General features: G+C 43.6%; 1 protein-coding gene across 1 annotated transcript in view; it reads right to left on the reverse strand.

Moving 5' to 3' along the window:
• The window catches only part of RABGAP1L (RAB GTPase activating protein 1 like), a 196,453-nt gene that overhangs the window by 86,004 nt on the left and 95,562 nt on the right, over positions 1-14,887 (reverse strand). Inside the window, exon 13 of the mRNA XM_056867417.1 lies at positions 12,474-12,587. Coding sequence (XP_056723395.1) covers positions 12,474-12,587 — 114 coding nt within the window. The remainder of the gene's footprint in view (positions 1-12,473; positions 12,588-14,887) is intronic.

Genomic DNA, 14,887 nt, shown 5'->3' on the forward strand with positions numbered 1-14,887 from the left:
TGAGAATTTGGATGGGGAAAATGTGCATCTACAGAGCGGCAAATCCAAGGTAAAACCTCCTGTGCATAAATGGCCAGAGACAGAAAAGCCTTCCCGCTTTTTCCAACCAGTTTATTGCTCTCTTGCCTTGCTAACTACAAGTTCTGAATCAACGAAAAGGGCTCTATAATTTATACTGGCACGTGACATTGATTTGGGCATGTCTAATGATGGGACATTTTGGAAATCATTAATTCATAGGGTCGCCACAAGTTGGAAGTAGAGGACCCTGAACATTACATTAATGGTGAGAAGGCACTATTATAGTGCCACTGAGATCTTTAGAAGCTCTGTTCTGTGGGCCCCCATTTTCTGAGGTGAGATTAGCAGCTCCCTTCCTACATCCCCTCACCTGCATCTGGTCTTCAGGTACCACACGAAGATATTTTTATTTCCCCAGGCCTTTGAGGCAATTGGGTTTTTTTATGTTCTCATCATCTTCACCGTTGCTATAGTTACTAGTACTCTGCTGTCAGTGAGTTCTCTGTATTTTTAGTATTGACAACATTTCATTACTGTTGATTTGTTTTATTGTATTTTTATGGAAATTAGGTGAGCTATTAGGAGAACTTTATTGAGAGGGATTATAAATGTTTTAAATAAAGTTGCATTTCAGCTTTTAAATTTACATGGCTCTATACCTTGTTTTCATATCATCGAGTTTGCAGGCTTATTTGCATCATATTTTTATCCTACCTGTCCTCTAAAGATCTCAGGATGGTGTACATCTTTCTCTCCTCCTCCAGTTTTATCCTCACAACATCCCTGTATGTAAAAGGCTGAACGTGCGCAACTGGCTCAAGGTCACCCAAGGTGCTTCATCACTAAATGGAAATTTGAATCCAGCTCCCTTCAGTCCTAATCCAGTATTCTCACTATGACACCACACTGGGGCTCCCTTTCCTTTAAGCATTTTATCTATAAAATTAAAAAGTCAGTCTTTACCTTTAAAAGGAAAATCATTAATAGCTACCGCCAGCATGGTGTAGCAGTTAAGAGTGGTGGACTCTAATCTGAAGAACAGGGTTGGTTTCTCCACTCCTACACATGAAGCCTGCTGGGTGACCTTGAGCTAGTCTCTCTTGAAAACAGCTCTCTCTGCTCTCTCTCAGCCCCACCAACCTCACAAGGTGTCTGTTGTGGAGAAGGGAAGGCAATTGTAAGCAGCTTTGAGACTCCTTAAAGGAAAAGTGTGGTATAAAAACCAGCTCCTCCTCCTCTTCCTCTTTGCTGATCATTCTACTTTTGCTAATGACACACTCTGCTTTTACGGCAGCTGACTGGCAGTAGTGGGGACATGCTAGAGGACAACTATGAGAAAGGACACAGGCAAAGGGATACTCTAGAGGCCTTGCCAAAGGTAGACTGGGAATTCCTAGAAGTCTTTGATAGATCTATATCTGACTCACAGGGAGATGCCAAAGCTGGTGCTCTACTTCTTCCTTTCTCCTGCCCAGCCTTTCCTTTACATCCTCTTTTCTTTACAGAGTAAGGTATACAATCAGCTACTTGGAAGCTGGGGAATTTTGTTGTTGGGCTAAACTGCAAGCTGCATCTGCATTGATTAAAATGAGGAAATTGATAATTTTACCTTGAAGAGGGATAGTTAAATTGTGGAACTCCCTGCCCCAGGATGTGCTGGTGGCTGCCAACTTGGAAGGCTTTAAGAGGGGAGGGGATAGGGCTATCCATGGCTACTAGTCAAAATGAATACTAGTCATGATGCATACCTATTCTCTTTAGTATCAGAGGAGTATGCCTATTATATTAGGTGCTGTGGAATGCTGCTGCAGTAGGATGTTGCTGCAGTCATCTTGTTTGTGGACTTTCTAGAGGCACCTGGTCGGCCACTGTGTGAACAGACTGTGGACTTGATGGGCCTTGGTCTGATCCAGCATGGCTTATGTTCTTAGGAATTGAGCCTGTATATATTTGTTAATTTGGACAGAGACCCTGATTAGGAATAGATGTATACTCCAGCATGTGTGTAGGCATTGTTATATTAAGGGATATGCAGAGGGGAAAGGGTCCTATCAACACATCCTTACTGAGATCTCTTAGTCATTTGTTTTCCATTCTGAATGCTTCTACAGTTTTCTTTGTATGAAAAACCTTTCCTTTTAAAAAAAGAATTCTTAAAACCGATGAATATTCCTGGAACAAGTGATTGACAATGCGTGGTACTCCCTACTGAGGGCAACGGTTACATAATAATAGCTGCTGTTATTTTTAAACAAATGAACAAGCTTTCAACACAAGCATTTACTAACTTGCCACTGAATTGCCTTCAATGATTTTTGGGTTTGGGGCTGGGTTTAGTGTTTTTGTTTTGTTTTTTTTCAAATCAGGAAACAATCTGGAGGCAAATGTTTGTCTTTTACAATCCCACTTTTACAGCAAAAAAACAAGGAGTGAAGAATAAAAAACTGAGTATTAACAATTAGACCATCTTTTTCAATACACTGCTTTCTTCTTTTCTGGGCTCAAGAAGATGTTAGAAATCCATAGTGATTAACATACCTAAAGGAAGTTTCTAACTGCCAGGCAAGTTCATGATTTACATGATGAAAAAATAGGTTTTTTGGTTCCAAGTCCTCATATAATTAAGGGTACAATTATAGGCGTAAACTATGGGGGGGGGCTGAGGGGCTCAAGACCCCCCAAACTTGGCCGGGGGGCTGAGCCCCCCCCCCCAGCAACAAGGGCCCACATGAGGGGCTCAGTTACAATGGCAGCTGAAGCACAGTACTGTCCTACATTCCTGTTGTATCATATTACAAAGGAATCCCTTTTATTGATAGGTATTGTCCATGTAAAACTGGGGATCCTGAACACTTAACCCACGTGCTATTGTACTGCCAGCTTTACATGAGGCTGAGGAATACTTATATTAAACCCTTACTGCCTAGTGAACAGAGTCTTTCAGATCAGCAGTCAGTGATGTACTTTTTATTTGATAGAAACCCTACCGTTACCCAACAAGTAGCTAGTTTTCTCCTGTCTGCACAAAGGATTCGCAAGCAGTTTGTACGTACTTCTAAGTAATGTCCTTTTAATGTAATCTGTTTTAATCGATTTCGTAATTCTGTTTATGGTATACTGATGTAAATGCCTAATAAAGGTGATGATAAAAAAAAAACTTTAAGGATGACAATGCGGAAATTGAAATTGTGCAAGAGTATCTATTCCTTGGCTCCATCATCAACCAAAATGAAGAATGCAACCAAGAAATCAGAAGGAGATTGAGACTGGGAAGGGCAGCCATGAAGGCGCTAGAAAAGATTCTTAAGTGTAAAAATGTGTCACTGGCAACCTAGATCAACTTAATTCATGCTATAGTATTCCCTATTACTGTGTATGGGTGTGAAAGCTGGACAGTAAAAGACAATCATGCTAGGAAAGGTCGAAGGCAGCAGGAAAAGAGGAAGACCCAACATGAGATGGATTGACTCTATAAAAGAAGCCACAGCCCTCAGTTTGCAAGACCTGAGCAAGGCTGTTAATGAAAGGATGTTTGGGAGGACATTGATTCATAGGGTTGCCATGAGTCAGAAGCAACTTGATGAAACTTAACACACACAAACACAATTTAATCTGGATTGCTGGAACAAAGCATGGATCACTGTGGCCAAATCACATTATATCCACAGAGGAGACCTGAGCTTCCAGCCATAGGCCAACACCCAGTAGCGCCCTCATTTACAAACATGATCACTCAGGTGGAGTGCAGCCCCCTTCCAGGACAGGCTGACTCCTCAACAGGCTCTGTCACTGAATGGAAGAACATCAGGGCCAAACTACATGAGACATTTTAAATGAATTGGCTCCAAGCTCAACTTGCTTTCCTCACAGCCACACAACAGCTGCTGGGAACATCATTTTAAACATCCGCAAGGGGGGGTTAAGATCACAACCATAGCAAGAAGGGAGGAATATTGCACGTGCAGTTTCAAAGTGGGTCAAATAACTACCCCTAGGCTGTTTCCATTTGAGAAAATGGCATTGGGGAGACAGGAGCCCATCCTCCTCTACTTCTGCGTTGAGCCCTTCAGATTTTTAAAATAACGTTCCCTTAAGCTACTGTGTTGCTGCAGGGAAAATAAGCAGGGCCCAGGGAACCTGGAGCGGACTTGTTAAAGAAGACTTGTGTAGTTTGTCCCCAAGTCTTGTACGGACTGAGATTCAGTTTATTGGTCCTCATCCAGGCATCTGTTCAGGACTTCCGTGGGCTCACCCAACTGAGTTGTTAAGGAGAAACAGAGATGCATGTTATCCACATATTGGTGGCATCTCATTCCATGGGGCTTAAACAGCATGGGGGACAAGAGGGCCACAAGGCCAAGCAATACTCCCCCAGTACTATCATGGAGTAGTAAAAGAGATGAAGGGTAAAGTTCCCCAACACAAGGGTTGAGGGGGGGCACACACTGAAACAGAGTGTAGGTGAGGCAGCTGCCTTACAATACAGCCATCAGTAGCTTTCAAAATAAATTGCAGTTATCGCAGCTAACACGAATGAGAATGTTACAGGGAGGGTGTTTTATTTTGACAAATTATTAAACCGAATCAGTTGGGATACTAACTGCCCATATATTAACATCTGCCTAATAACATCACAGCAGTTGTTTCCCTGATAAACACAAGTTGCTTTAGCTAGAAAATGTAAAACATCAACATGCCTTAAATTAAATTGCGCACTGCAGTCTCAGCAGTACAAGCAACTAAGACAACTAGTTTTGCCAATTATTTTGGTTTCCTGTAGCAAAACACCTTTGAAGACACATGCAAGGATGAAAGTAGGTCACCAGTATTATTCCATAATACAGAGCACAGAAAATTAATCTTACTATATGATGGTAAAGAAAACAGGATTTTTTAAAAGTTTCTGAACATCTGACTTAGCCAGGATCAGAAAAGAGATTTTCAAGCATTCAAGCGAGTTCCTTATACAATTTCAGACAGTTCATCACCGCTGTTATTTTCTCAGTTGCTATATCCAGTCTTACATGTTGTATTTCAAAAACATGGAGGATGACAGTCAACACTTGGAGAAACATACCAGAAAGCCACTCACAAAGCTGGAGGCTATAACAAAAATTCAATTTTCAAACAGAAAGAAGCCCTCAAGCCCAGCATCAAAAACAAAGAGCAAAAATTAAAATAAAGTTGCCTATTGATAAAGAATTAGATGTCAACAACGATAACTGGATGGATCCTGATATGGTGCATTCCTCTAGCACAAAACTGTGGTGATCACTGTGAATTGGGTTTATGCTGCTGGAGGGGTAGTGGTACATTGCATTCACCCAGGAATAGGCTGAAGATATTTTCAAGAAACACAGTCTGACTTCATTCAGAACAATGAACAGACAACATAGCAAATCCCACCAGAGTATTTTGGGGAGGGGCTGTGGCTCAGTGGTAGAGCATCTGCTTGACAATGCAGAAGGTCCCAGGTTCAATCCCCGGCACCTCCAGTTAAACGGACTAAGCAAGTAAGTGATGTGAAAAACCTCTGCCTGAGACCCTAGAGAGCTGCTGCCTGTCAGAGTAGACAGTACTGACTTTGATGGACCAAGGGTCTGATTCAGTATAAGGCAGCTTCATATGTTCCACGTACACAAGAAGCACTTCTCCTACTGCCAGAGGATGACCTTGGCAGAATCCAACTCAGTGGCAGTCAACACCACCAGAGTTGATTTTAGCAGGTCAATATACTAGGGAGCTAAGGCATACTTTGTCTTTTTAAGTTTGATAAGGAGATATTGCATATATTACCTACATTTTACAATTTTCCTACCCAAAAACAAAATCCTGGAAAAGAAGGGTCTCCCCACCACCCCCCGTCATGGCTTAAAACATTTCCACTCTAGATCTTGCTGGCATATGCATGTCTACAGGCGCAGAAGCACATGCACACAGTCAACTCCCCCCCCCCTCAGTTCATCCTGTGGTAAAATGAAATTTGCCCCAAAGGCATCTGTAAAAATTAAAACTTCACAGGTAATTTTTTAATTTGCACTCTGTTGATGTTGAGAGAATAATTGAAACCCATCTTTAGAGACAGGCAGAAGGCTGCAGCTGAAGTTTCTCTACTTAGCCTTCATACTGCCAGGCAAGGAATATCATAATTCATATGTTAATGCAGCCACCCACAGAACAAAGTAATTTTTCCTGTGACACCAAAACCTGCAGGTAATCAGTAAACCTCAGGGAAGCACTTGGAAGCTAGTAATTTTCCATCAGGGAAGGATGGGAGCATTCTTACCAGGTTCAAAGGAATAACTCCCCCCCCCCTTAATGGACAGAACAGAACTTGGGAGGCGACTGGACTGGGAAAGAACGCTTGACTTTGAAATGGCAAAGTTTTAGGAACATTACAGACTTCAATGAAAAACCCCTGAAATGGCCAGAAAAAACAGTGTTGCACTTACCTGTAACTGTTGTTCATCGAGTGGTCTTCTGTGCAGGCACACATGGGACTGCGCGTGCGCAGAGCCAGCCGGAGACAGACTTGTCAGCTTCTAGAAAGCTCAAATACACAGAGTGCTCCCCCTCCCCTCTCGCACGGAGCCGTAATTTTCCCGCCTGGACGGTCACGTGACAAGAGGGGGGGGAGCACTCTCCCTCAGTTCTCCTATGCCGCCGTAGAGCTACCATAAGCACTATAAACAGTCCGGGCAGTCCACAGCGGGGTAGGAGGGAGGGATGTGTGCCTGCACAGAAGACCACTCGATGAACAACAGTTACAGGTAAGTGCAACACTGTTTTTCATCTTCGTGGCTTCTGTGCAGTCCCACATGGGAGAATAGCAAGCTCACTTACTTGTAGGAGGTGGGGTGTGGCTGCTCAACGGAACAGAGACTGAAGCACTGCTTTCCCCACAGCTGCATCTCTCCTGGAATCTACATCCATCGAGTAGTGGCGTATAAAGGTAGATGGCGTAGACCAGGTGGCTGCTCTGCATATCTCCCGAAGATCAACATGGGATGCAAAAGCAGCTGATGAAGCTTGCGCCCTGGTGGAATGAGCCCTGATATGTAGCGGGCACTCTTGCTTCGCCTCCTCATATGCTCTCTTAATGGCTTGCACCACCCACCTGGATAAAGTCTGTGATGAGACTGATTGACCTCTGTTTGCCCCTTTAAAACATATAAACAAATGTTTATCCTTTCTGAAGGGCAATGTTCGCTTCAAATAAAATAACAACGCTCTACGAACATCTAAAGTGTGTAGTGTCTTATCTGGGGATGATTCCGGGTCTGGGAAGAACACCGGAAGCACAATGTCTTGTGAAATGTGGAATCTGGACACGACTTTAGGTAAAAAGTCCAAACTAGGTCGAAGGACCACTTTATCACTGTAGAATTTTAGGAAAGGATGGTCACAACGAAGTGCTCTTAAATCTCCCACTCTGCGGGTCGAAGTGATCGCCACTAAGAATGCCGTCTTGTATGACAGGTAGCTGAAGTCACAGGTTGCCAAGGGTTCAAATGGTGGGTACATAAGTTGGGACAGAACTAAGGATAAAGTCCATTGTGGTGTAGGTTGTGACACTGGCGGGAATAGATTATTAAGTCCCTTCAGAAATTTTTTAGAATGTTGGTTGGCGAAGAGGGATTTAGAGTCAAAACCAATGTGGAAAGCTGAAATTGCGGCTAGATGAACTTTAATGGACGCATTGGATAAACCAGAGTCTTTTAAAGTCAACAAGTAATCAAACACTTTAGGTAAAGGACAGGAGTCAGGTTGTAAGCCCTGAGTAACAGTCCAAGAGACAAAACGTTTCCATTTATGAGCATATGAGCGCCTGGTGGAAGGTTTACGGCAGGAAAGCAAAACATTAGCTACCCTAGCCGACCATTCATTTACATGTTGATGAGCCATGCCGTGAGATGTAGCGACCTCACATCGTGGTGGCGTAGTGAACCGAACTCTAGCAGGTCGTCTTGAACCGGGAGAGTGATGTATCTTTGTCGAGCTAATGCCCAGAGCGTGGAGAACCATACTCTCCGTGGCCAGTGTGGTGCAATTAGTATGCAAGAAGCCCTGTCCGCTTTTATTTTCGCTACTACCTTGTTGAGTAACGGAAAAGGGGGGAAAGCGTAGAGGAGCCCCTGTGACCACGGCATCTGAAAAGCATCCCCCATGGAGCATGGACCTATCGCTGCTCTGGAGCAGTAATGGGGACACTTTTTGTTGCGTGATGTAGCAAACAGGTCTATTAAGGGATACCCCCATTCCTGAAATACTGGTTCGAGGTAACTGGTCTGAAGTTCCCACTCGTGATGCTGTGCATTCTGTCTGCTCAATCTGTCGGCTACAACATTGTCCTCCCCGGCTATGTGGATCGCTGATAGCCATGTGTGATGGGAGACAGCCCAGTGCCAGATGGTGCAGGCTTCCCTGCATAACCTTCGGGACCCTGTGCCCCCTTGTTTGCAGATATAGAACTTTGCTGGGACATTGTCTGTCACGATGAGAACTGATGTATCTCTGGTCAAAGCTGCAAAAGAAAGAAGAGCGTATCTAATAGCCCTTAACTCTAGTACATTAATATGCAGCTTTTTCTCCGATGGTGACCAAAGGCCACTGACATGTAAACCATTACAATGGGCACCCCAACCAGATAAAGAAGCATCGGTAAATAATTGTAACCGATGTTCCCTGACCCCAAAGCAGACACCTTGGGACAGATTACTCTCTTCACCCCACCACGTTAATGATCTGAGAACAGATCTGGGTATTGACAATTTAATCCTTGGGGGGTCCCAGTTCGGTCTAAAATGCTGCAGGAACCATAGCTGCAGTGGCCTCATATACAGACGGGCACATGCAACTACAGAGGTAGTAGATGCCATCAGACCAAGCAAGCGTTGTATTTTGATAGCCCTTTGGTAACGATGTTTTGTAAAACTAGCTACCAATTTTTGTATGGCCCGTATCCTACTGATGGGGAGAAAAGCTTTCCCTTGGGTGGCATCTAAGCATGCTCCTATGAATTGTAAATTTTGTGTTGGCTGTAAGGAGGATTTGTCGTGGTTAACCACTAGACCTAAGTCAGCACATGTGGACAACGTTAAGGAGACCTGGTTATGCAACTCTTCCCTAGAGGGGCCCACTAGCAACCAGTCATCTAAATATGGGTAAATGGTGCACCCGTGCATAACCAGGAAAGCTATTACAGCTGAGATACATTTGGAAAAAATCCGGGGAGCAGTAGCCAACCCAAAAGGCAAAACATTGTACTCATAGTGATCATTCTGAACAGTAAACCTCAGAAAACGTCTACAAGATTCATTGATAGCAACATGAAAATAGGCATCTTTGAGATCCAGCCCAACAAACCAGGAATTTGAATCTAATAATGTGAGAACATCAGGTAGAGACAACATCCTGAACTTCTTTATATACAAATACTTGTTTAGCCTCCTTAAATCCAATATTGGACGCTTTCCACCTCCCTTTTTATCAATCAAAAAGTATCTGGAATAGAACCCAACACCTTTATCAGAGTCAACCACCCTCCGGACAGCACCTTTAGAGACCAATTGAGCAACTTCGTGTTGCAGCAAGGGGGATGATGGGTCACGGTTGGGTATTGGAGGGGAAGAAGGAGGCATGTGCTTGAATTCAAGAAAATAGCCATCTTTTATTATGGTCAAAACCCAGGTGTCAACTGTAACCAACTGCCAAGCAGGGAGGAATTGGCGTAACCTGTTATTAAACATGGTATGAGCATCTAGTCATGGCAGGCCCTTTCCCTTGTGGGAAAGATCAGGTGGGGATTGAGGACGTCTCTTGCCTCGTTGTCTACCGTGAAACTTTCTTCCCTGGTTGGATTGTGGGAAGGAAGAACGATATGGTTGGTAGTTTGCAGCCTGGGGTCTGTATGGCCGTTGAAAGTGTTGGCCATGCTTAGGGAAATAACGTTGTTTAAATTGGGGCAAAGATTGAGGGGCAAGCCCCAGAGAACGTGCATTATACCTGTTTTTTCTAAGACGGTCGAGCATTGTATCCGTCTCTTCGCTAAAGAGTGTTTTACCTTCGAAAGGTAAATCTTCAATTCTGGCTCTGTTATCAAAAGAAAGGCCAGATGACCTTAGCCAAGAATGCCGTCTCAACTGAATGGCTGCAGACATTGATTTACTGCAGCTGTCTGCCATGTGGCGAGCTGCATTTATCTGCTGTTTCCCCAAACGCATACCCTCTGACTGAACCACCTTGGCCAAGGGTTTCTGGTCATCGTTGAGGGAGTCAATGTGATGAGACATACGGTCCCATAAGTAATACTGATATCGACTCATAATAGCAAAGAAATTTGCAATTCTAAGGCCTAATGCTGCACATGAATATGATCTACGGCCTAACATATCTAGTTTACTCCCTTCTTTATCATGTGGCGCAGACATTGAGCCAGCTCTATATTTGGATGGGAGAGACTCAGTAATAGTTGAATTTGCAGGAGGATGTTTAAACAGAAATTCACAACCCTCATGACGGATTTTGTACAGATTCTCCAATTTACGTATAGATCCAGAGCTCATAGCTGGATTTTTCCAATTGGCAATAACAATGTCCATAATAGCTTGAACCATTGGCAAAGCAATAGGCCCATTGTCCTCAGTATACAGAATGTCCATTATCGGGTCAGATGTGCGAGGTTCAGACTGTTGGTAATCAATATTCAGCGCCTTGGCCATTCTAATTAGTTGTTCTGAATACAGTCTGATATCATCAGAAGTCGGGACTGGTGTGGGATCCCCCGCTACTTCTGCAGGTGAAGGCAAGTAGGAGTCATCCTCCTCATCAGATGAATCATCATTTGGACCCTGCACCGACTCTGATAAAGGAGCTCTATCACGACGTGGTGAGCTGCTTGCACCTGGGGCTGTGTGGTCTTTTGGGGCCACAGGTTCCTGGTAAGGTCTGCCAAGTGATGGAGGATTATTATGACAGCTCCTCTCAGAATAGCCAGAAGGATGTCCCCTACAGCAGGAGCAGGGGGCATAATCATACCAATCACGGTCCTGGTAAGGAAACCCTTGTTGATCGTACTGAGGGGACCGTCTGATAAGACTGTGTTGCTGATCTTCCCTCCTTCTACCAGTAGAGGGACTCCTTGTCTCTCGGCGTCGGCATGACGGCGAAGGTGTGTGCGGCCGCACAAATGTCAGTGGAGAGAGAGACTGACGCTGCAGCGGGGATCGGCTTCTCCTGTAGCCTTCTTGACGCCGATTGACGCTGAGCATATGTTGCTCGCGGCAGAAAGGCAATGGGTTGTTGGGGGAGCCAGCTGCTGAGTGCAGAAGGATGGGTGATCCCGCGTCATAACTCGGCGTCGGGGTGCGCCGGATGGGGCTTCGGCCCCGAGTTACAGGAGGCGAGCGTCGGCGCCGAGGTGAGGCTGACGGCGAGCGGCGCTGAGGGGCAGGTTTTGCTGGCCCCGATGTTGATTCTGCCGCTCTTTCTTTAGCTCGCTTTCTCCCTGGGCTCACGTCTTTCTCCCCCTCCTTCGATGGGTCTGACGTGGCCTGTTTATTAGCCCTCTTTGACTTCGCTTTCTTTGAAGTCGGCACAATCGGGGCAAGAGGCACTGAGGGAGACGGTTCCTTCGTGGAAACTCCATCCCTCTTATCTGGGCCCAATGACACTTCATATAAATGGGCTTTTAGCCGGGACTCTCTCTCCTGTCTGGTTCTGGGTGTAAGGAGGTCACAGGCACGACACTTTGAGGGAATATGCCCCTCTCCCAGACATAAAAGGCAATTCTGGTGAGAGTCAGATGTTGCCATTTTAGTGCCGCACGACTGGCACTTTTTAAAAGGAGTTCCTTTTCCTTTTGACTCCATTATACGTTTTCTCAGAAAATTTTACCTCAGTAATCTTTCTTCAACGAAGCTAACAGTGTCCTCTCTCTACGGCGGCAGAAAGAGAACTGAGGGAGAGTGCTCCCCCCCCTCTTGTCACGTGACCGTCCAGGCGGGAAAATTACGGCTCCGTGCGAGAGGGGAGGGGGAGCACTCTGTGTATTTGAGCTTTCTAGAAGCTGACAAGTCTGTCTCCGGCTGGCTCTGCGCACGCGCAGTCCCATGTGGGACTGCACAGAAGCCACGAAGATGAAAGGGAGAGACCTAAATTAGGCTTGGGGAAAAAATCTGGTAACAAGATTATTCTGCCTACCGTGTGTGTGTGTGTGTGTGTGTGTGTGTGTTAAGTGCCATCAAGTCACTTCCGACTCATGGCGACCCTATGAATGAAAGTCCTCCAAAATGTCCTATCTTTGACAGCCTTGCTCAGATCTTGCAAATTGAAGGCTATGGCTTCCTTTATTGAGTCAATCCATCTCTTGTTGGGTCTTCCTCTTTTCCTACCTTTTACCCTGTCACAAAAACTACATTTGTGATACATATTACATACAACTCTGGCCATACCTTACAGATCTTGTAAAGAGATTCCTGCCCATCTCCTCCTGTATCTTTAAAATAGTCATGTGCTGGGAATGTACGATGAATGTCTCGAGTAATGACGCTCTCCTGGGGTGATTCCTGCAAAATGAGAAACAGCACAATGTATTCAAAGTATGAGTAAAATGGGGAGTGGAAAATATTGTCAATACATCTTGAGAACAAGTCTCTGACAGATTCCCCACCCAACAAAACTTCCACTGCCATAATCACTTGACCACCATGGCAGGATTGGACTCAGAAAATTAAGGCACCATCTTAACATGTAGGAAAAGATAGGGTATTGAGGGCATGCTTCTTGCATTCATAAACATAAATGTATAAATCACCGCTCTTTTATGAGATATCTTGGAAAAATCAGGTGTCTAATTATGATTTGAATTATTGATTTTGAATGGTTTTGAATTAATTATGATTCTGAATGACTGGATATAATGCCTTCCTAAACCAATGTAGTATGAATTTGCAACAACAACACCAATGCTTTTAAACAGAAGATGAAGATGCAACAAACAAATTATTTTGCCAAGTCTGAAAGAAAATTGGACTACCTGGGTCTATAAGCCATGATAGTATTCCTAGCTAATAAGAGATCGTTTTTCATTACAGAGAATAGCCCATCAATGACTAACACAATCCAGAACCCTGTTATTAGTGTCATAATTACATATTAAGTCCTTGATTTCTTTAATATGCTGGAACAATTTCCAGACAATCTAACAAGTCAGAACCCATTGTGAGCTTAATATTTCTAACACATGAGCTGTGGGAGAAAAGTTAATTGCTGGATTACTCTGAATTTATTAAATGAAACCAGTTTGCTTTTACTGAATTGAATTGCTGTTTCTAGAGATATGATGACACTGGGATGCTAACAATAGGAATTAAAAACATATAAGATTAGTCTGCCTAGAATGGTATCCGGATAAGTAGTATTCATAAGGGGGGAATGGCAATGTTTCTGAACTAAAAAACGAAAGAAAACTAAAAGGTTATTTGCGTCCTTTGGAGAATCAGTGCTTCCTGTCAATTTTTACATTATACACACCAAATTGGAATGAAAAATATTGTGGTGGTGGAAAATGCCATCAAGTTGCAACCAATTTATGGTAACCCCATGGGGTTTCCAAGGCAAGAGATGTTCAGAGGTGGTTTGCCTTTGCCTGCCTCTGCGGTCTCCCATGCAAATACTAATCAGGACCAACCATGCTTAGCTTCCGAGATCTGTCAAGATCAGGCTAGCCTGGGCCATCCAGGTCTGGAGATGAAAAATATACCATCAATTAAAAATGCACAGTCCATTCTAGATTATTATTCTAAAACATAACATGGTATATACATTTACCCAAATAAACATGCATTACCTGCATTTATCTTACACCTTTATTAGCAGCTTTTCCATTTTTAAATAGCTCTCAAAGTGACCTTGAAAATGAAAAAACCCCAACTAATATTAAGTAACATAGCTACAACAGTTTTTGATGAAATGGCTATCCGCTAAATAAAGAGGAAAGCCTTGTGCCTCTGGAAGTTGATAGAATTTAGACTTGAACCCACATCAACGTCATTGTTTAGTGTTACATCTGCATCAGTGTTAAACATGATTAATTCTAACCAAGGTCCCTAAACCAGGACAAGGAACCAAGATTTCAAGCTGATTAATCCTCAGTTAGGAGTCAACCATGATTATTACCTGTGAAGAAACAACTGACTCTGATTTAAGGGCAGAGAATGGGGAGAGAATGATCCCACAACTGGTTCTTGATTCATTAAGCATAGTTATGGTATATGAAACATTACAGCACACTCCTACTTTGCACCAAAGATACAAATGAAGTATCTTATGAGCTGACAGGCAAATCCATATTTTCCAGTGTTATAACTGTGGCTGTAAGCTTTCTGGGTGATAATTAAGTCTCTGTAGTGTAATACAGAGTCTACTTGAAAAGCTCAGAGTCTATAAGAAATATGTCCATAACAGTAATATTTAATTGCCAAAACCAAGCTAGGGCAAATTTTTAGTTACCGGTAAGCTATTTCCTGGCGCTTCAAGGAAAGGAAATAGTACATTTAAAATGTACACTGTATTTTACAGCATATCAAAAAGCACCAGAATTAATAATCTGACATGACTACAATTTTTCATATGGTGCTTCAAAGATCCTTACACAGAAATATAAAATTGCGTGAACAAGTGTGGCCAATTTCACATAAACATCCACAATAATTTCAGCTCTCCTCTGCTGCCCTTTTGCTAGCCATTTCAATAATGGGAAGGGCTGTGGCTCTCCCTCATACGCAGTGATCATTCCAAAGGTCAGTGGAAGGGCCACGAAGCCTACTCCTTGGCAAGCTGCTTCACCAACTCAGATCCAGAAGGG

This window comes from Euleptes europaea, chromosome 2 (genome assembly GCF_029931775.1).
Source record: "Euleptes europaea isolate rEulEur1 chromosome 2, rEulEur1.hap1, whole genome shotgun sequence".
In the NCBI taxonomy this organism is placed as follows: domain Eukaryota; kingdom Metazoa; phylum Chordata; class Lepidosauria; order Squamata; family Sphaerodactylidae; genus Euleptes; species Euleptes europaea.